This window comes from Chiroxiphia lanceolata, chromosome 6, assembly GCF_009829145.1.
Source record: "Chiroxiphia lanceolata isolate bChiLan1 chromosome 6, bChiLan1.pri, whole genome shotgun sequence".
Classification (NCBI taxonomy): domain Eukaryota; kingdom Metazoa; phylum Chordata; class Aves; order Passeriformes; family Pipridae; genus Chiroxiphia; species Chiroxiphia lanceolata.
The window spans coordinates 17970581-17991571 of NC_045642.1; the positions used below are offsets into that span (position 1 = coordinate 17970581).

Sequence of the window (20991 nt, forward strand, 5' to 3'; positions counted from 1 at the left end):
GAATATTTTCAACAGTTATTCTAACACACTGCTCTAGCATTTTGCTTGAGTCAGCAGTTGACAAAAGAAGTCCAAACATGTAAAAACAAAACCTCCTGAAAGAATGTCATATGGAAATATGTATAGTTTAGTATGATCAAGTCACTTACCTTTAAATTTTGACCGAATGTTTGCTAGTTCCTTATTTATCCTCTTTATCTCTGCTTCTTTACTTTTGCCTGAAATGAAAAGAACACATATCAGGACACAGTGCTTTGGACAGCCCTCTGCCACCCTAAGCTTCTTTTCACCCAGCCATGCTGTGTGAACATACAAACATCATATTGCTCTCTCTTTCCAGTACTGGAACTAAAGGCAAACAAAGGTAACTTAAGCATCACTTTATACAGGAATTTGAGAAGCTCTGAGAATCTCCCTGTTTCAAGAAGCTTTGCAGACTTCAGACAGTATCACTTGCATAGAACCTGAGACGCCTCTGCTGACTTCCACAAACACTTCAGTTTTTCTATTCCTGAAACTACCAAGAAAAAAACAAATTTTACATTCAACGTAATTACTAAGCTGACAGAGCTCTGAGGGAAATAGCCTTCTAAGCAGAATCTTATAAACAAGCAGTTTGTGTTATTCCTCACCTTAAGGACAAGCCAATTTACTGTTTCTCTATTGAATGGTCATTCAGTTCAACAGCTTTAAAAACATTCTTAATAGACTGAAGAGGAAAAGCAGTAAACTCACAAGTAGCCCAGACTCAAAAGACACCTAACACAGCCAGGATACATACATAAGCTCAGACTTTCTATATACCTCATGAAAGTAATTTGAAAACCAGAATTATTTAAAATCCACTTTACAAGCTTACACTTCTCAGGACCATCAGTATTTCATATCAACTTTTGATTCCAAGAATAGGTATTGGGATTTCTAGTGTCAATTCAAGTTAGATATTCAGAGAAATAGCTGCAACTTAAATTTTGATAATTCAAACTTATTCAAGTAATATTTGCACTGTCAAAACCAAAGCAGCTTATTACTCTTTAGCATTTAAGTTTTAGTGACTGAGATTCTACAGAGGTCTGGGTCCATTATATCCTACATGAGTGAGCATGGAAGGGTAAAACAGCCAACTCAGGCATTATACTCAGTCGCTTGATATTTGAAGGAAGCAAATGAAGTGCACTTCAGCATTTGCAGAACTGGTCATTTAGTTCTGGTGTAAATTCAGACCTGTACCTACTCAAACTTTCAAGAAGTCTAAAACTTTGTCCATTTTCCAGAAGTTTCAAGGAGTTTCAGGTATTCTAAAAACATCAACTAGCTGCAGAAAATGACAGCTTCCTTCCCTCTTCATCATATGTATTTGGCTACAAGGTTATGAATAAACACTTCCTAGCCCTAAGGCCCAACATTATGAGCAGTGGGGACCACGTGCCCTGTGTTCACACCACACTTCCCCCCCCACCACTCTGATCACAATTACAGCCGTGTCAGTGCAAGCAGGTTATGTGACAAGGCTTGAAGAGCGGATCATGACCAGCATCTGAAGCACCTTCAATCTCATCCCTTTCTTCCACAGAAACAACTCCTGTGTCACTCTATGACTGTTAATCTTCCAAAGATGATCTGACAGCAGGCCTGATGAAAGGTGATTAAGCAACTCAAGGAAACAAGTGCCTTAGGATAGGTTAATAGCAAAATATTTCAAGTATAAGGGAATCCCTTGCCAAGTACAAACAAATCCAGATTTTGTAATATATTGATTTAGATTAAAAAAAAAATCAGCACTTCCGAAACCAACTCTGGCATAAGACGGAGAGAGCTGGTTTATATTAATATGCCTGTAATAATGGCCACAGGAATACAGATATGTTAGGCCCAAAACAGAAGCAACTACTACAGTTTGCCTAGTCATTTTAACAAAATAGCTACAGACCCTACGTATTTGCTTAGAATTGAATTTTTCCATTTTACAACAGTGTTTTATAAGGGGCACTGCTCAAAAGACTGAAGTGCAAGGTTTAAAACAGCAACACTATTGTATAAATGAGCAGCAGCTCATACAATCTAAGACCTGAAGTGTCTTCTATTATAGATTTTAGATTTGTCTTAACTGGATTAGATTATTTGTACTGTGCACACAGCAGATACTTAAGTGTTGGTTTCTAAGGCACTTGCCAGCATTAGGAGTTCATTACCAGACTGAAACAAGTCCTTTGCTCCGGGGTCCACACTCTGAGAACAGGGAGCCACATTAACATGCCAAAAGGGTGCAACTGTTTATGTAAATAAACAATCCTCCAGTTTTGTAACCTATTTCTTAAGACTTGAAAACACTTCCTTTATTTTCAGCCATTCATCTGCTCCTGCTGAAAATTTTAATTTCTAAAGCTAATAATTTATTTTCTCTTCTACCAAGGGAAGAGCTCATTAAGACATTACCACTGAGTCTAGAGATTTTGTACTTCATTTAGATTAACAGGGCAGAGAATGTAGACCTCAGTCTCAGATATTGCTAACCTGAGTAGGATTGGCAGCTAGGTCCTTGCTCTATATCTTTAGCTTATGTTTGTAACAAAAGTGAATTGCAATATTTACTTTGAATTATTAGCAATTGTTTCTCTAACCTCAACAAGTGTGGCAATGATCACAGATGTTAAAAATGGAGGAAAGGGGAACAAAAATATAGATCAACGAGTTTTTCTTATCCCAAGATGAAATCAAGGTCGTCTTTTCTTTTTTTTTTTTAATCACCAAAACCTCTCAGCAAACCTTTCAAGCAGTATTATCTACCTACTATGTTCACAGATTACCAGTTACTGCTAGAACCTGGGTTCTTTTTGTCCTAAGCAGCAACAGAGCATTAAGCAAAGCCTGACTAAAATACTTCAGGAATTTGTGAAGTCAGCACCTTTGGTAGAAATAGTCTGCAGCCTCAGCAACACAAACATGAAAATCCCACCCCCATGCTGTAGAAGTGAGATGACAGGAACATCCACATTAAACAGCAAATTCACATCTGAAGGTTTATTCTCCAGATTTAAATACTTGCTTAGCATATGAACAAAAGCCTGTTTCAAATAATTCCTTCAGGCTGTTCTATTTTGAAGGCAACATATGATCTCATTCAGACCTTGACCAATCATAAATAGCATAGCAACTAGCTGGTGATAAAAGTTTAACTCCACATATTGGAAATCACAATGAACAATTAAGTTGTCGCCTTATTATTGATTACAATCTATACATGCCCGAAAGTGAAGTTTTAGAGAACAGTACCAGCACACCAAGCATTAAATGTCACTGAGGACAATCACATAACAATGCTTAGGACAACTTATGAGTTAAAACCAGGCTGAAGTATTTAAACCCAAATATCCTTAACTCCAGCGGTTATATTGAAGGGTAACCTTACTCCAACTTGATTAACTGCAACCCAAAATCTCACAGTAGCAGGTAGCTTCAGTTGTACAGGAAAAAAGAAAATAAGAGTATCATAAACCAAGGACCAATTTTTAGCTAGATCTTCTGTCTGACTGCTTCGGGGAGGGAGGGCACAGATAAAGGAAATATGTTTAATCAATTGAGAAGCTTTCATCACATTACTCAGCCATGGTAACACTCACTGAATAATTTCTACATGCATATTTCATTTTTATCATCACTAGAAACACTTAAGTAGCCTTAAAGACAGTGAAAAAGGAAGATGGGCTATGACATCGATGACAGCCGAAGGAGTGCTGTGCTGCAGGACTAGAGATTTACATTTCAGAGCTTGCAAAGGCAATTGCTCCACCACACTTCCAGGCTGTTACACAGCTCCCACTTTCATGAAATTCTCAGAGCTGTACACCAACAAAATGTTCTGCAGTCATGCCATTTAACTTGGAGAGGCTTTAATAAAGGTCATGTCGTGTATACAGACTGATGAGTAGGATGGAATTTAAGCCAGAGCACAAGAAGATTATGTTCCATATGAGTTCAGGCCACTTCCTTTTAACTTTCACTTATTCGGACTTCTAACAGCTTAACGAGACTATGATTAAATATCCATAACAAGTTATTAAAAGCGGTGAATGCAAGCCAATAAGTTTGGGTTTGCTACTGTGCCGAAAAGACACACACTGTTTACAGCCCTACAGCCCTAGTACAGGAGTGCTGTGAGTCTTTCCCAAGATGAGCACCCGAGCACACAGATACCCAGGCAAAACATTGTCCAAGGTGCTTAGGAGTGATTACTTCATACTTGGCAGTTTGTCAGGCTTCAGACTCCACCATGCTGCCTACTGCGTTCACTAGGCAAGGTAAATTTAGTCTGCAGAGCACTATTATCTTTAATTACCATCTTGTTTAACAAAGATAGAGTAGGGAACATCAAAAGTCATGCAGCTCATCAGAGAACCAATTACTATTCTTGCATCTCCTAGTAATCCAGGCTACAGTCAGCATTTCAGTACTGCATAAATAACAGCTCCATACCTCGGTTCGGAGCTTTTACATTACAATCTAAAGAAGGAGAAAACAAGTTACAGCAAAGCAGTTTGTTGAGTCCATTCCTTTGAAAAGAACATCTGACATACCTTAAGACTAACTTGGCAGTAGGGCTGCAAGATTAAGCAAGTGCTTCAAGGTGAGAATTAGTAGGCTGCTTGTGGCTCACTTAGTAACCTGCTCCATCAGGATTAGCTTGTTGCTACACTAACTGCAGGCTGCCTAAGCCGTGTTGCAGGTACAGAGCACATCTGTGCTGCCCAGAACTGCTACAAGTTCTTAACTTTCACACAAACCACTTAGAGACTGATATATTTCTGACGAAGTCTACACATTTATTTCTCAAAGGAACAGAGAAGCACTTTTTCTTTCAGCACCTACACAAATACCAAGCAGAGTAGATTTCTGCAGGCAAGGTTTTGAGACATGGGCATATTGACCACAGTTAAAGCAACAGAAAAAAATCACTTCACAAAAGTTTAATGTTCCCAGTACTCATCTGGCTCCAATCTGCTTACAATCAGCTACCAGTGTAATTGAGCCCACCCAATAATTCATTTGTTTTGAATGTATGTACAGGTCAGAACTGCTGCACCATGTTACCTCTTAGCCTTACCTGCCCTGTGGCCATCTGACAATCCATGATTATAGATGTGCCATTACTGGCACGAACAACTATCAAGCATGTTGGGTAGGAGGCTCTATTAGCACAAGAAAAAGCCTGTCACAATTCTGTCACACTTTCTGAAGGACAACAGTAGTGTCAGTGACTATCTGCGGCACTACCACCAATATAACACGACTGTTCACATTCAATTATTAAACAGGGCTTGCAGAGAGGACAAGTCTACTGTTCTCTTTAGGAGAGAGTAATACAAATACTGCCATGGTTAAGAGCAGGAAATTCTCTAAACTTCTTAGTGGCTAAGAACATCTCCTTGGCAAGAACACAGTTCTTGAAATTCCCAGTTTCAAAGATGTTGTTAGACACCTTCCTTGAGAGCTGCAAGTCATTATTTTCCAAACATAAGAATTTTTCTTTTGTTCTGTTTTCATTAGCCTCTACACTAAGAGTATCCAAGCTGATTGGCCAGTTCTATGGGAGAGACAGCACCAACAAACTGCTACTAGTTTCTCTTCAGCAAAATGCTGATACAGTATCAGAACCAGTTTGAATCAAGGCTATACTTCTTAAGACACAACTACAGGCTGTTCCTAAGTGCTGCTCTCCTCCTGGCATACACATTCCTGCTACTACCTTGTATTACTGCAGGTCAACTGGGGAGCCAAACATCAGAAGGCAAGAGTGGTTTATCCAAAGGGTAAGTCATATCAGCTTTGCAAGAAGTGATAATGCTGGCAGAAGATATGACCAGGTATAAAGCAAGTTCACCACATTCACCATCCAAACACACTTTAGTTGGCATAAAGCAACCAGATTATCCACTTGCTTTTCCTACTGCTAAAACAGCCTGCAAGCATGATGCTGACTACACTGCATTCTTGAACCCTGCTGTCAGAGAACAGAGAAAGAAACTGGAAGAAAGAGGCAAAATCAAAACAAACACTAGAGTCTCTACAGTAAAAATAGTAGAAATACTTATATAGGAAAATATTCATGTAAAAGTAATCAGTGCCTCCATTCTTGCCTTTGTGAAAGAGCTTTCAAAGTACTTTTATCTCATATCAATAAATTAAACCACTACTTTTACCTGCCAGTGGGACAGATACTCATGTTACAGCTCTAGAGTACAGATTAACCGTTTGCTATGCAGATTATGATCTTCATGAAGTAAAAACACCAAATCCATTGTCTGGCTCTCCCAGCCTCTCAGCTGGCTCTTTAGCACAGTAGGGAAGAGGACCAAAAGGAAGGCAGGCAGGTTGCATAGCAATACATTAGAGTGGTGTGTTTGCTGTATGCCTGCCCTCACATTATGAGCATCTGTCTGCACAAATTCCTTCATTTGGTTAAATTACCTGCAGTACTACAAGAGAGATGCAAGGTCCAGCTCCACCTGAGTAAGCTGGTGCTATTGTTTACAAACTCATTGCACAACTAACCCAAAGGGACTACTATAAAATATTGTACCTTGACAAAATGTTACTATGGCTTCACTTTTCTTCACAAATTGACCTGTTCAAGGCTGCAGAACAAGAAGCTTTTTGCTTAATGACATATTAACACCCTGTTAATATGAATGAAAACATGAGTGCTGTCCTTTCATAAGATCTGTTTGATCAGGAGAAAGACGTGCCTGTCTGCCATGTCGAAGATCATGAATGGCACAATGGCAGTTGAAGATAGTCGTGTCTTCGGACATCCTGCTGTGATTAGAAATCCAAAGACAGAGATCAGTGATCTACTGATCATATTTAGGAACTCTGTAAAGTGCATTTTCCAATATTCTGCACAGCGCATTTTCTAATATTCTACTATCCACAAAACTGGTTTCTTCGTCCAGTGTGCTGCTGGAGATTTACCCCTGTAACAACACTTCTCATGAAACAGCAGGGAGTCGCAGGCTTTACTGTAATCCACTAATCCATTAACTCCTTGTCCCCATAAGAGAAGGGAAAGAAGAGCACAAAAGTAGCTTCCAAATACAGATGTATTAAATTGCAGTGATTTAATGTAAGTTAAATTATTTTAGGAAAAAAAACAGCCATGGTGAGCATCTAACGAGGCACCACAAGTTAAGAAAAACGTTACCAGAGTTTGAGGAGTAAATAGGTAATAGGGTCTAAATTAAGACCAGATCTTTCCCCAGAAGAATTGAAAGCTTACTGGAAGTTCATATCTGAATGACTTTATGACACACAGAACATCTATTTAGCAGTTTAGTTGACAAAAGGACATTGACTATCAGTAAAAGCTTTGAGCCAAGAAGATGTGCAAACAGTAGGTGCAGGGTTAGGCTTCTATATAAAGCAGCTCTTCCTCCTTCCTTGACTGAGCAGCACCTAAGTAGTCATTTCCTTGATCAGTCTTTTCACACTGTACAGTCACACTCCCTTCAACAGGGCAAGGCAGTATTTGCAATGAGTTATTACAGGTCACTGTGGATTCTCTTCCACTTTAGTTCATGCTCATATAGAGGAACAGTTTGAAGCTTATCCAAAGGCTCCTAGTTTAGCTATCACTTCTAAACTACTGTTTCATCAGCCCTAAAAATCCTTTTTTACCTCATTAATTGATGCAGATATGTAATAGTCTCTGCAGTAGTCCTTAATTTCCTCTTATCAGTCCTGATGTGCAGCCTTTATGCAAAGGACTTCAAATTAAGCAGATACCATATTTTCCAGTGTATCTAACGGACATGAAAAATTCTAGCTCTTCACTACCTCTCATCCATTAACTGTCTTCTTTGACTACTCTCCCTTTAGTCAAACATGCACAAACTCAAGTGTAAAAAAATCCCAAACAAACAAAAAAAAACAAAATAAACCAAAAACCCCACAAACGAACAAACCAAAAAAAAAAACCTAACCACCCAACCAGCCCACTCAGTCAGAGTTCCATGAAATGACTAGAAGAAAGCCAAGACAGAGAAGTCATGGGCAGAACACTAGTTTTGTTTTAGACATCCTCCTCAGACTAATCTCAGGCTAATTGTGTTTTCCTTAAATCACTCTCCTGCAAATAGTAGCAAGTGATGCAAGACTTAGTGCTTATTATAGCTCTAAGCAGCACTTAGGATTGTTTTTTCAGGCCAGAAACCACACATATTAGATGAGCTTCCATAGCCCTGCAAGAAAAAGAGGAGAGCAAGCAAGATGCCTTGCCTTCAAATTCTTTCAATGAGATAAGTAATCTAAGAATACAAGTAAAGTCATTGACTGTCTGCAGAAGCAATTAAAGTCCTACTTTAAAACTATACTCAATACAAATAAGAACCTACACCTTACAGGAACTCTGCCTACACACTAAAAGCTGTATTACTGACATAAAATAATTACTGACAGATAACTAAACCAAGTTGTATGTGCTCAACTCCCCCTGTGTAGAGTTTGTTTCACTGTCTGGTTGTTCTTACAGAGAACAAATAGCTCTACACATACCCATGTAGTCATTTAATCCATGTACATGCTCCTCCCACATACACCTGTAGTGCAGTCCATAACTACCATTCATTCAAACAGGTGATCAGCATATGAGGAATTTAATGAACCAGCCTTTTTCAATCCCCACTTGCTTATATGTAACCTGATTCATCAGTCCCAGTTCAATCAAGCAAAGCTACATTTTGGGAGGCTCAGCCTCTGTACACTATCCTTGCCCAGTACAAAGAAGAATCAATGCATTAAGTCCTATGAGAGAAGACAGATCTTTGTTTAATACATTTGTTGGGTTTTATTTAAGGAAAAATATAGCCTGAGGAGAAAGAAACAGCATCTTGGAAGAGAACATATACAGAAACATGTGGAAAACAAACTAAAGGAATCCTGCCTCCCTCTGTCTGACTTTTAGGCAAGAAAGTTATCTAAAGCAGTGAGGGAAATTAAGAGCTATCTTGTCCTCCAAGCCTGTGACAAAAGTAGCTTTTGCCTCTGTGTAGACACATTTCATCAACCCAAGAGTACAGGACTTCCCAATTTTACCATGGAGCAGGCGGTCACCAGTAGTACACTCAATATTGTTATAGAAACTATTTCTGCACTACTGCCTGCAAATGAAAGGACAAAAGCAAGCTTTCCCAATTTTCAGGGGGAATAGTAGGGTAGCACTGTTGTTGTAGCAGAAGAAGTTGAGTGACAAATGACTTAAAAGTACTTCATTGTGAGATAAGCATAAAGCTGCAGTCAAAAAAAATGACAACAGACTCCTGATGATGCATCTGTCAGCTAAGACAGCTGGGGAGTTTATACAGCACCATCTTGCATAAGCCAAATCATTTCAGCAGTACTGCAGGAATATGCAAGAAAAAAAGATTTAACATACTATTTAAGAATAAACATTTCTTGCAGGAGTCTATATGCGTGTAACACATGCAGATCTTGTTAGGTTTTAGTTCATGAGGCACTTAATCCATGCAGTTGACAAGGACTCTTCCTGACCTGAACTCCTGAGTTTGGATAGCACTTCACCAAATCACAGGATTCAGAGCTTTCCAGCTCCACCATCACCACAATCTTTTGTACAGCATAGCCACATCTAATTATTTTCTCAGTGGGTCACATTAACTAAGTACTAATTAACTGGGCTATTATAACCAAGGACTTCAGTCTGGCTTTCCATCTGTAGTTTTCTTGCCTCTTCTCTGGTGTCTATAAAAGACAAGCTACGAAGCTATTTACTGTAGTAATTCATATATGTTATAAAACAATCCAAATGAGCAAGTTTCTAGAAAAGTCCATACATCTACTGGCAAACTGACAGACATCTAAAGGGTTATTTTATCTGCCATCTGCATAGGATCTCTATATGCAAAATGCAGAGCCTAGAACAAGAGGCTGCCCTGAAACAAAATTCTGCAGAATGATCAGGAACTGCAGAATAATTAATTTTCTTATATCATCAGATTTTGAAAATTCATTTGATATTTATATGAATAAAAAACATTTCATTTTGAAAAAAGACAATACAACAGTTTCACAGAGACTAGAGCAAAGTCAAAGGGCTAAGAAGACTTTTTTCCCCTTAAAATATTTTACAGTTGCTGCTACAAGTAGTATACCAACTTTTTTTAATTAAAAGCTTCACAGACATTTGAGAAATCAGAATACTCTTAAAAAAGTCTGCTTTAACAAGTCACATGTGGCACAGAAGCATTTAGGACAGATATCAGGAAGTTTAACAGATAAGCCAAGTGTCAAAAATATGTATAATCAACACAGAAGTGATAACCAACCTTTTAACTATTAAAGACAGACTTGTAGTGCAAGCTGTTCATTCACAATCAAATACAGTGCTAAACTGCTATTAAGTAAGACTTATTTGAAGCCTGTAGCAGACTGGCATAAACAGATAGGCAAGACCAGCATCACTCCTGAATTAGTAATATAATAAACCTGTAAGAGAATCATGTATTATTTAGTGCTGCAGACACTGTAGGTACAAATGCCCAAGAAATAAAACAATGTAAGAAGATCAGGCATTTCCAAAGGTAGGCAGTCAAAATCTATATAAGTAACCATCGAAGTTTAGGTTACTCTATTAACTTGAAATCACATGCTGTGCATCCACCTGGGCACAGTCAGCACACAACAACTGCATTTTCATTTTTCAGCTACATCTAGAATGTAGAATCCTTATCTGTGCAAAATCTTTCAGAAAAAAAAACAAACCACACCATGTTTCACCATTATTCATAATCTGGAAGGGCTACTGGCAAACTCAAAGTGTCAGGCCTTACAGCGGTATTACAAAGATACATGAAAAAGCCAAAATTCAGACTGAAATTAAGAATGCCAGCAGGAATTTTGCACATCACTGCAACTGTCAGATATTTAGTCCAATTTTAAGGCTAGAAACAGAGGTCAAGAGATGACTTGGTGTCTAGCTTCCCTCCCAGGTCAGAAAAGGAACATTTTCTTTGTTTTACAAGTGAAAAGATTCCATTCACCCAAACGGCAGTTACTTTTTGTTCTTGACAACATCTAGCTCCTTACTGAAGAAGGAAAGAGGGAGCTTTAACCAACACCAGTGCCTGCGAAGCACAGTCTCTAGAGAATACTCTCAAGTATTTTTGTGAATCTTAGTCAGTGTTGCCATTAGACAACTACTAGGAAGTTTCAAAGATCACCTACTAGCGGGAACTGTGAGCTCTTCTGCAGCTATTTGGAAAGTGTAGCTACTTTCTTCATTATGAAGATGAAAAAGATACACAAGTAATTACAATATAGCTGTCTGGACAGTAAAAAAACATTTGAGAAATACCAGTATTTGTTTAAACAGTGATAGTGTTAACATTCTATCTGTTTCACAAGTAAGTTACATCTGCTCCTGCAGATACTGAGAGCATGAGAGGTTTGTTGTCCCTTCTGGACAGAGAGGTAGTTTCAGCACTGTTCCCACACTGCCTATGCACTAGCAAACCTGTGGGGAAATCAGTAGTTAATCTGTTATATCCTACAACCTTAAATTTTGTTATTCCACATTTTCAAACACAGGTTACAAACCCAGAAGCTTGAATGCTTTTCTGGTATTTATCTCTACTGAACTCCACTGAAAACAAGAGTGCACAAATGCGTTAACCAACTGCAAGACACAAGACACTGAAGGATAAAGTCATGCTACTTCTAGCTAAATGAATGAAAACAATGATTACAAAATAGCAGGTACATACAACAGCAAGTCCTAGAGGCTATGACACCAAGTGAAACTATGTTACACATTGCACTGAACACCAGGACACTGGGAAATTTTCAGTAAACAGCCAGGCCAACCAGACAAAGCACAAAAGCATTCACGTAACCTTGAACCGATACACATCTTATAAGCCACCTTCTACACATACAAGAGTGAAGTCTAAAGAAACCTAAGGACCTGCAACTCCGTTCTGAAAAAAAGCCAACTACTGAGACAGTTTCTGCTATAAGGGAAATTGTCGACCTTGAATTTTGCATACAGAATCCAGATTTACATGGCTAGAAGTCCAAATCACCTGACTTTAGTTTAAATGGTCTCATTTTACCAGTATAATTTTTCCCTCAGCTTTTTTTTGTATTAGAAATCTCAATATGAAGAGTTTTCCAAGCTACTATGGTTATGCCAATACAAGACCAGTTAGATCATTATAATTCACATTAAAAAATTCTCTAAATCCGTTTTCATCTGGTAGAGAGGGGATCTTATTGTCATTGCTTTTAAAATAGCCTCAAGTGATCTACAGAGACCTACAGGTGGACAAAATAGAGCTATTTCATCACACCAACCACAGCGACCTTAGCCCTTCCCCAGGCAATTCCTGCCACATCATACACTTAAATCTCTAACTCCGATTAATATTAAACCATCACATGCAATTCTCGGACAGAAAGGAAGGCTGAGCACTGGGCTGTGCTCTCAGACATACACCTTGCTCCCCACACCAAGCAGCAGTAGATTTGTGCTCCTCATCTCTGCACCACACACTCACGGACATGCTCCTCCCGCTTCCCTCAGGGGAACACAACCGCACTCCTCTCCATCCCATGTTTCATTACACTGATCCCAAGCGCTGATCTTCCGTCAAAGCAGAATCTTAAAGCCAATTTAAGCCAAGCCTAGGCACAACGCACTGAGGGCCCTGTTCTCAGGCGCCTACGAAGGCCTGTTTTCCATCAGTGACGTGATGAGCCGAAAGCCGCTCAGGGATCTGGAAGGAGCCCAGGGACGCCTCTCCCTGCCCCGCCACACACCCACCGCGCCCCGGCACCGCTCCGGCATCACGAACAAGGGCGGCACCGACCACCGGCACCCCCTGCGCCGGGGCGGCCACCGCGACACCCGAGGGCGAAGGGGGGTGACCGGGGTGCTCAGGGACGCAGGGAAGCACTGCAACCCACCCACCCAAAAACCCACAAACCCACGGCCAAACGCCGTACGCTACCCCCCCTCCCCGCCGCGCCGCCCCCCCCGAGCGCGTCGCCATTTCGTGAGGCAGGAGCGCTCCGAGCTGCCCGCTGCGGGGACCAGGGGGAAGCTCCGGGCCGGGGATCGAGGGGTGAAGCCCCGGCCCCACGGGGCAACAGCCTACGGCGACGCCCGGCCCAGTCTGGCCCAGCCCAGCCCAGGCCCCGGCCCCGGCGCCACTCACAATTGCGGATATCGGAGATGAAGACCGCCAGGCCTCGCATGCCATCGCCCTTCGACACCGCAGGCATGGTGGCGCTGGATCACGGCCGCCCAGGGACGCGACACGCCGAAACCCCACAGCCGCCGCCCGCTCTCCCCGCGGGCTCCTCAGGCCGCTCCGCCGCCGCCGCCGCCTCCGCAGCGCGCAGGCGCCGCCGGGGCTCCCGCGCCCCCGCAGCCGCCGGGCGGGCGGCGCTCGGGCGCCCCCTGCCGCGCGGAGGCGGGAACGCCGCGGGCCGCGCAGGGCCCCGCTGCTTCACTGCGCTGCAGCCCCGCCGGGCGCGGCCCCGCCTGGCCCCCGGGATGGCCCCGGGGTGTCCTCGGCTCCCGGCCATCCCTCGTGCAACCCTGCGGGCCCTGGAGCTCGGCGGTGTCGCTGCTGGGACACGATTAGCAAGTCACATCACACCGGGGCAAATGGGCCTGGGTCGAGATGAGGGGGCGGCAGGACGGCGTCAGCCGCTAGGTCCGTGTGGGAACCCACTGCGTGCTCCGGGCTCGGGAACAGCCCGATCCCTTCCGCTCCCCGTGCCCCTAACGGCCGACAAGTTTGATCATTTTTGAAGGGAAAATATCGAGCTTCACAGTTGCCTCAGAGGATGTAAGAGCTGAGGGGAAGGAGAGGGACGGCAGATCAGGAGACAGGAAAATTTCGCTAAGCGTTGAGCAGGCTGTTAATCTACGATCTTATTGCAAAAATATGGAGAGCAAGGTACGAACTCTGAATGGTGCCATCCGTAAGAATATGCTTTCCACAAGGTGGACCCTGGGAGGCCATGCCTTGGTCCTGCTGCTCCATAGGGACCCCAAAACTGTACATGGGATCTGTTTCATGTACCCTGCATGGTCTCTCTGAACACTGACCAGCCCAGGAGCTACTGTGTGCGGCTCCATCCTTAGTCACATAGCCCTTGTGAGCCTGCCATCAATAGCATGAGTGCTGCAGCTGCTCTGTGTTACACAGCAACGTACACCCTCTGGCTCCCTGGGCCCGCAGACTGCAAACCCCGGGCCACGTGTTTCTCCTGAAGGCTGCGAACATGCAGAGCAACACAGTCCCACGCTACATCTACTCCTGAGACTGAAAACATTTCAAGGTTAAACTGTCTTAAACATACCAAAGAGGTAGGACTGCACAGAGCATTTAATCACATCAGCCGAAAATAGATTCAAATCGTGTCAAAACTGGCCTAGTCTGCCCACCCAAAAGTATGGTGGGAGCTTCAGCTGTAACACAAGTGATTAGTATGCTTAGTGGAAAATAACGACCTTAGAATCATGGGGTTTAGGGCTACTGGAGACCTCGCAGTCATTTCACCTCTTTTCCAGTATACTTCAAGCCATTTCATTTCACCTGTTCTTCTTCCCCCACCCCCCACCCCTCTAATTGAACCCAATATCTAGCTTTTAGCTACAGTCTATCTTCCAGAAAGGCACTTAGTCTTGCTGGCACAATCAAACTCACTGTTTCCCTGGATAGTTTGTTTCCATGGTTAATCCTTGTTTAAGAGCTTGCATCTTCTTTAGACTCATCAAGCTCCAGTGCCTTTAAGTTAGTGATAGGTTTTTCTGTCATAGAGAAAGAACTACATAATACCTGATACCCTCTCTGGTAGCGGCTGTACACCTCAGTTAGGTCACCTCGCAAGTGTCTGTTGTGCATGTTTTCAGGATACCTTGTTACACGAGTGTTTTTTAGGTGTGTGTCTATTAGAAAGACAAGATGACAGCATGTGGTAGTCATGCAGATATCCCTTTGTCCCTGGATCCATTTTGTAGACCAAGTGCAAGTACAGCCAGTCATGCACAACTAGTCTATTATTCTCTACAGATTTTCTGTAGGCTTACATGAAGAAAGCTTTCCTTTTTTACAGCTTTACAAGTAGATTTTTTTGCTTATATATAATTTCCGTATACCTTTAAACATCAAAATTTCATATGTCACTATATGAAGTTTTTTCTGTAATCAGAAAAAAAAAAATCTTTTTTGAGGTATCCAAAATGTTGAACTAACTTCTACTCTTAAGAGCACAGTGACACCTAAAGGCTAACCTGTTGGTCCTGTCTGGCTGTGTTCCAATCAATACTGCAACTGCAAGTCGTGCAGGTGCATACACTTCAACTGCCTTCTCAGTGGTGGCTTAAATACTGACAGTGAATAGCTGTGGCAGTACCAAGCTAAGTATGAACTGCAAATGATTCTTGAGAACGGGGCAAATAGTCAAGTGGTTAACACATATGGATATCTCTAATTCTGTAACTATACAGCTAAATGTTTCATTTGAAGGAGCTCAGTGTGCAGTACACATACCCTGATTATTTTATATCAATATCCTTTGACTGACTTTTGAGGCTTCACTATATTCATCCTTGCTCCCTGTCTTTTTGCCTCAACAATGGCTTATGCAATTAAGACAAATGTGTAGCCATATGTCTGCCCTTATTGTGTCATAACTGAGAACTTATTAGTCTATTTCAGATGGTTTTGGTAGGGACAAGATACAAATTTTATGTGAATAAGTAGATAGCTAGAGGTAACAGAGCCTGTAATGGTCTCTAGATGCGTCCTGATTGAAAGAAACATTGTAATGTGAGCTCAGCCGTTACCCAGCTCAGAGTTCACACCAGGAACAGCCTTCTGCAAACACATCGAGTTTGTAATTCTGAAAAACATTTTGGTTTGAGTCTAACATGTATAAAACACCAGTCTGTGTAAAAACAGATGTTTCGCCCATCTGACAATGCTGTAATTTTTTAAGAGATTCCTAATTACTGTAAAATCAGCATTAAAGAGGAAATAGTGTTAAGAAACATTTTCCTATTACACAAAATGTTTTGTATCACATCTGTATGCCAGCAAATCCACAATGTCTGTCCCTTCTTTTCCATTTCACATGGAAGTTGCTTTATTAACTTTTCAGAATTTCACTGCGGTTTGGTACAAAGACTTGAATAATTGCACTGACCTTCATAAAACTATTACTACTCAACTGAATGTATCCAGTTGTGGGAACTACAAAAAAGGAATTGTTCCTTTTCCTTTGTTACTTCTGTCAGATTTGTACCATCAGTTATTGTTTTCTTCTGCTCCTCATGATCATTCCAGCCATTACTGGAAGCAAAAAGAACTAAGTGGAAAACAGAATCGGTGGCTCCTCCATGTGTACACTCAGTTCTGTTTCTGCACTTGACATCTAACATTCATTATCCATTAACAGAGAGCACAATGCCTTCTGCCATGCCAGAGTATCAGATGTGCTGCTTTCAACATTAAAACCCACAAAGTTAGGATAATACCATTATCATGAAACTCAAAATTTCCAGAAATTTTTGATGGATCTGGTTCACTGGCTAGACTTATGTTCAGAGGAATAATATTTTTTTTTTCCACTGCTAAAGAATGTTCATGAAGATCTTCATTACACAGGAAGGAATGAAAGAAGAGGGCATAGCAGCAGAATAAGGTAACTATACAGTTCAGCTTCTAGGAGGTCTCACCAAGAAAGAAAGCAGGCCACAAGAAGGTCTCTTTTGGGAAGCACACTGCCAGGATATGCTGGGCATGACTGCATCATGACATAACACATCCTTTTATCATCAAGTCTTTTGATATGGTATTTAGTTCCTGCAAGCAGCCTGTGAAATAACAGGGTTACAACAAAACTTGGGCTGCAGTAAAAATAGCAGTACCACAGCCATATTGCATGCAAAAACACAAACTGTAGAAGGTCAAAACAGGAGAAAATAAAAATCTCAATTTAAAACATAATCTTTTATTTTTGAACCTGTTAAGAGCCATCTGGGATTTGGCTCCTCCTCTCTGCACACCAGAGTTAGCAGTGTTGCTTGCAGACTCTCTGCAGCCTTGTCTATACGATCATTTTGCCTCCAGGCCAGTGTGTGTATTTTAGCCAAGCTCCCGATTTACCTACACTATTTCACAGATTCACAGAAACAATTAGGTTGGAAAAGACCTCTGAGATCACCGAGTCCAACCTATGGCCTAACACTACCATGTCAATTTGACCATGGCATTAAGCGTCACAGCCAGTCTTTCCTTGAACACCTCCAGAAACAATGACTCTACTAGCTCCCTGGGAAGCCCATTCCAACATGTAATCATCCTTTCTGCGAAGAGATTCCTCCTAATGTCCAGTTTCAATCTGGTGCAGCTTGAGGCTGTGTCCTCTTGTCCTGTCACTTGGTTGCCTGGGAGAAGAGGCCGCCCCCCGCCTGGCTACAACCTCCTGTCAGGTAGTTGGAGAGAGAGATAAGGTCGCCTCAGCCTCCTCTTCTCCAGGCTAAACCTGGAGCTGTAGCTATTTACTACAGCTTGGGCTAAACCAGAAGGCTCTTCACGGGAATTCACTGTTAGACCATGACTAGCATTTGCTTTCTTGGGGTACTGATGATCCCCAAGCGACCGCACCCCTGCACGAGACGGGACAGCCCAACAAACGGCTCTGCCCCAGGGGCTCAGTCGGGATATGGCGTCGCTCCCGCGGCTCCCGGCCCGTCCGGAGCGCCAGCCTGGAGCCAGGATCGGCGCCGCTCCCTCCGCCCGCCCCGCCATGTTGGCGCGGCCCGAGCCGGGGGGGCGGTGCCGCCCGCCCGCACTTCCGCGGCGGCGGCGGGCGGTACGTGGCGTCCGCGGGCCGGGCGGGCAGGGCCGGGCGGCGCGGCCGTGCTCCGGCGGCGTGGGGGCCCTCGGCATTGCCGCAGCCGGCTGGGGGGAGACTCGGCACCGGGGGCGGCCAGCGCAGCCCCACCGGCTCTGAGCTCGGGGGAGGCCGCGGCGGGGCCGGCGCTGCCATAGCGGGCGTGCAGGTGCTGGGGGAGCTTTGGTATCTCAAGATTCAGACGAGTGGGGGAGACAATTCTGACCGTCAAAGTAGAGCTATCTTACAAGAGGAAAGGGTTTAATGTTTACACAGGTTAGAAACGGATTTATCCTCGCTCTTCACTCCCCGCTATAGCTTTTATTGATTTCATTTAAAAACGCATCATCAGCATGCCTCCTGGTCTTTCCTTACTAAGTGGTGCAGGCTCCTTCTGCAGCTGTAATAAGAATCTATTAACTCAGTACAGTGCCAGCCTCCAAGTTTATTTAGTTTCTTTGGTTGCTTATTTTGGATAGCCTAAATCTCTGACAGCTTTTCTCCCTTTTCAAAATAAAGATGCATTTAAAATAGCTGACTAAAAGTATATTACCTCAGGTGGAGACTGGGGTTAAACGACATTTGTGACCTGGCTAAAAGAGAAACCTGAGCTTCAGATCAGTTTGTCAAAAGATGTTTTAAACTTTAAATTGTCGATAGTACCAGTTGAACAAGGACACAGGTGGTCTTCAATTCTGGTTGCATTTTGCAGTGATAAAGGAGATAAACAAGAATGCCAAGCAAATACAGTTTTACTGAGATTAGTTCAAGAAGAGTTTAAAAATGGTGGTGAATTTGCAGAAGAAAAACTTGATGAGGATTTAGTTTTGTAAAGCTTGCAAAATTCATGCTTATGGTTTCCATAAAGCACATTTGACTAATTCATCTTCATGTATTAGAAGGATGCTGTCTACTTAAATTTCACTAAACTGATGTTGTTGAAGAACAAATTATTAAAATAAGTTTCCAACCAAGAGTCAGAAACTGTTTTGCGACAGGCTCAGTGCCTTCTATAAATTTGGAGTGGATGTTGTGTTGACAATAGTTGGCAGATGGATACGATCGTGTCAAGGAAATGAGCACATTTTGATGTCTAATTGGAGTTCAGTAATGGTTTTTTAAACTTCAGCTCTTCAGCTGTTAGACGTTATCTTCTTTTCAGGGAAGCGGATGCAGTCGCTAATTGTTTTTGAAAGTGAAATCAGACACCTCCAAATCAATATATACGAGCTTCTGGAAGAATTGATATCCTGTCCAAATAGTTAAGACTTGTATTGACTATTCAGGATCTCAATTGTTCTTCCCTGAAGTAGTTTATAGATCTTGCCAAGCTAGGTGGAACAGAGGAGATGATATCAAGAGCAACGTGGTTTTCTGATTTTTTAGGATGTGAAAAACAAGGAGGTTACCAGTGACCTTGAAGTCAAAGTAGAGGCATAACACCTTAATTATTAATAATAGTGAATTTCAAACTGTATAGCAATTTAGCTCTTACCCTGCCCTCTGGATTCAAGAAATATTAGGAGGCTTTCTGCTTTTATTTTGCAGTCTTTACAAGACTTGATTAAAGCCTTCAAATAATTTTGTGCATGAGGTTTTTGATACTTTGTGTTCTTTGGTGATAGTGACATTGGTTTTTTTTTCAAGCACTTTTGCTGCCATCATTCTTCTGCTTTGTTCCCTAATCATGTATTCCTCACTTTTTCGGCAGAATCTCTAACTCCTACAATAAATACCTCTACTTTTTAAAACCTTACTGCTAAGCCAGAGACATCCAAATGCAAGTAAGTTTATTGGGTTGTTGATCTCATCCCTACATTATCCCTGCTATTTCATTAATTACATTTGCACTGAACCTTTAAGGTTCCTTCTACCACAGTAGTCTTTTAGAATGCTCAATTTGCTGTTATGGGATTCCTCACCTGATGTTTTGTACAGAAACAAAATACTCAGACTTTGAGCAGCACTTCTTATCAGTGTGAACAGGACAAGTATTGTAAATATGACTTGTAGAAATGAGCTTGTAAGTCTTTAAAGTGAGTGGTAGAGTAACAGAGGAAGCAAGATAATTTTTTAAGTGTAACAAAACCGCAGAAAACTGTGAAAAACATAACCTTTTTTCTTGTCCATTAGGATCTCATAATTACAAGAAGCAGCCAGATACATATCTAGAGCCACTGGTTTATTATACATGAAAGCTAGTGTCAGTTTGATACTTAGGACTTCCACAATTAGTAACAGATTGCTTTTCATTCTGTTATTTTACTTCTTTTACCCTATTTTCCCTAATGCTTAGTATTTTTTCTCTATTTTCTTCTTATTCACTGCTGGGAATTAGGCCGGAAAACCAGTGCTACATATGAATGGGGAGAGGTTGAAAAACAAGCTCTGGCTGTATTTGTTTATTTTATTTTTTTTTTTGTAAAGTCTTTCCTCTTAGAGAAATAAGGTGTGATAGATAAATAGCACAGAACAGAACTGTTCTCTACTAATTCTCATTTCCTGTTCTCAGAGATTTGAACCTTTATGTTTTCAGGGAAAGAGAAACTTGACATGAGGAAAAACACCATGAGGCTTCTCTGTACTTCACTTTCTCTTACAATGATTTGCTGGCTATCTGAAGGTACCTTGTCAAAAACAGATGCAAAGAAAGGCGCTACAAAAAAAATGGAAGAAAAGGTAAGAGAAATAACAGAAATGCTTGTCTTATCTAACATGCACAGTGAACTAATTGAACTTTGGTAAATGGACTCTACTTCTGTGAGAACAGTGTTAATGCATTTCCATTGAAGCTTGTGCTCACAAATAAGACTCTTTGTCCTTTTCTTCAGCTTTTTTAAGTGTCACAAATGGTTTACTCCTTAAACCAGTATGGTGTAGACTTCTGGAGCTCTATGCTCCATGCAAGCTGCAGAAGCAGGAAGTTTTTGTCCCCTCAGGAAACATACTTCCATCCCTTTGGAAGGTGGGGTGGGGAACAGTAATTTGGGCCAAGAGCACTAGATCATTTACAGGTGGAATGGAGCCTTGCCAGTGGGAAGGCTGTATCCTGTTAGAAGAGTTTGAAGA

The 20991-nt window shown here is 41.8% G+C and overlaps 2 protein-coding genes across 9 annotated transcripts in view; one reads left to right on the forward strand and one right to left on the reverse strand.

Moving 5' to 3' along the window:
* Positions 1–13397, reverse strand: part of AP2A2 (adaptor related protein complex 2 subunit alpha 2) — a 48621-nt gene extending 35224 nt beyond the window's left edge. For all 4 annotated transcript variants that reach the window (XM_032689983.1, XM_032689981.1, XM_032689982.1 and 1 more), the window contains exons 1-2: positions 13227–13397; positions 150–218 (exon numbers count right to left, since the gene is read on the reverse strand). In XM_032689983.1, the coding sequence (XP_032545874.1) occupies positions 150–218; positions 13227–13293 (136 nt within the window). In that variant the 5' untranslated portion in view covers positions 13294–13397. The remainder of the gene's footprint in view (positions 1–149; positions 219–13226) is intronic.
* Positions 13398–16655: 3258 nt separating this feature from the next.
* The window catches only part of CHID1 (chitinase domain containing 1), a 101704-nt gene continuing 97368 nt past the window's right edge, over positions 16656–20991 (forward strand). Inside the window, exons 1-3 of one of the 5 annotated variants that reach the window (XM_032691988.1) lie at positions 17885–17901; positions 19634–19706; positions 20459–20601. In XM_032691988.1, coding sequence (XP_032547879.1) covers positions 20476–20601 — 126 coding nt within the window. In that variant the 5' untranslated portion in view covers positions 17885–17901; positions 19634–19706; positions 20459–20475. Of the gene's footprint in view, positions 16729–17853; positions 17902–18035; positions 18199–19633; positions 19707–20434; positions 20602–20991 lie in introns of those variants that run through there. The other 4 variants (XM_032691989.1, XM_032691987.1, XM_032691990.1 and 1 more) reach the window with 4 other exon arrangements.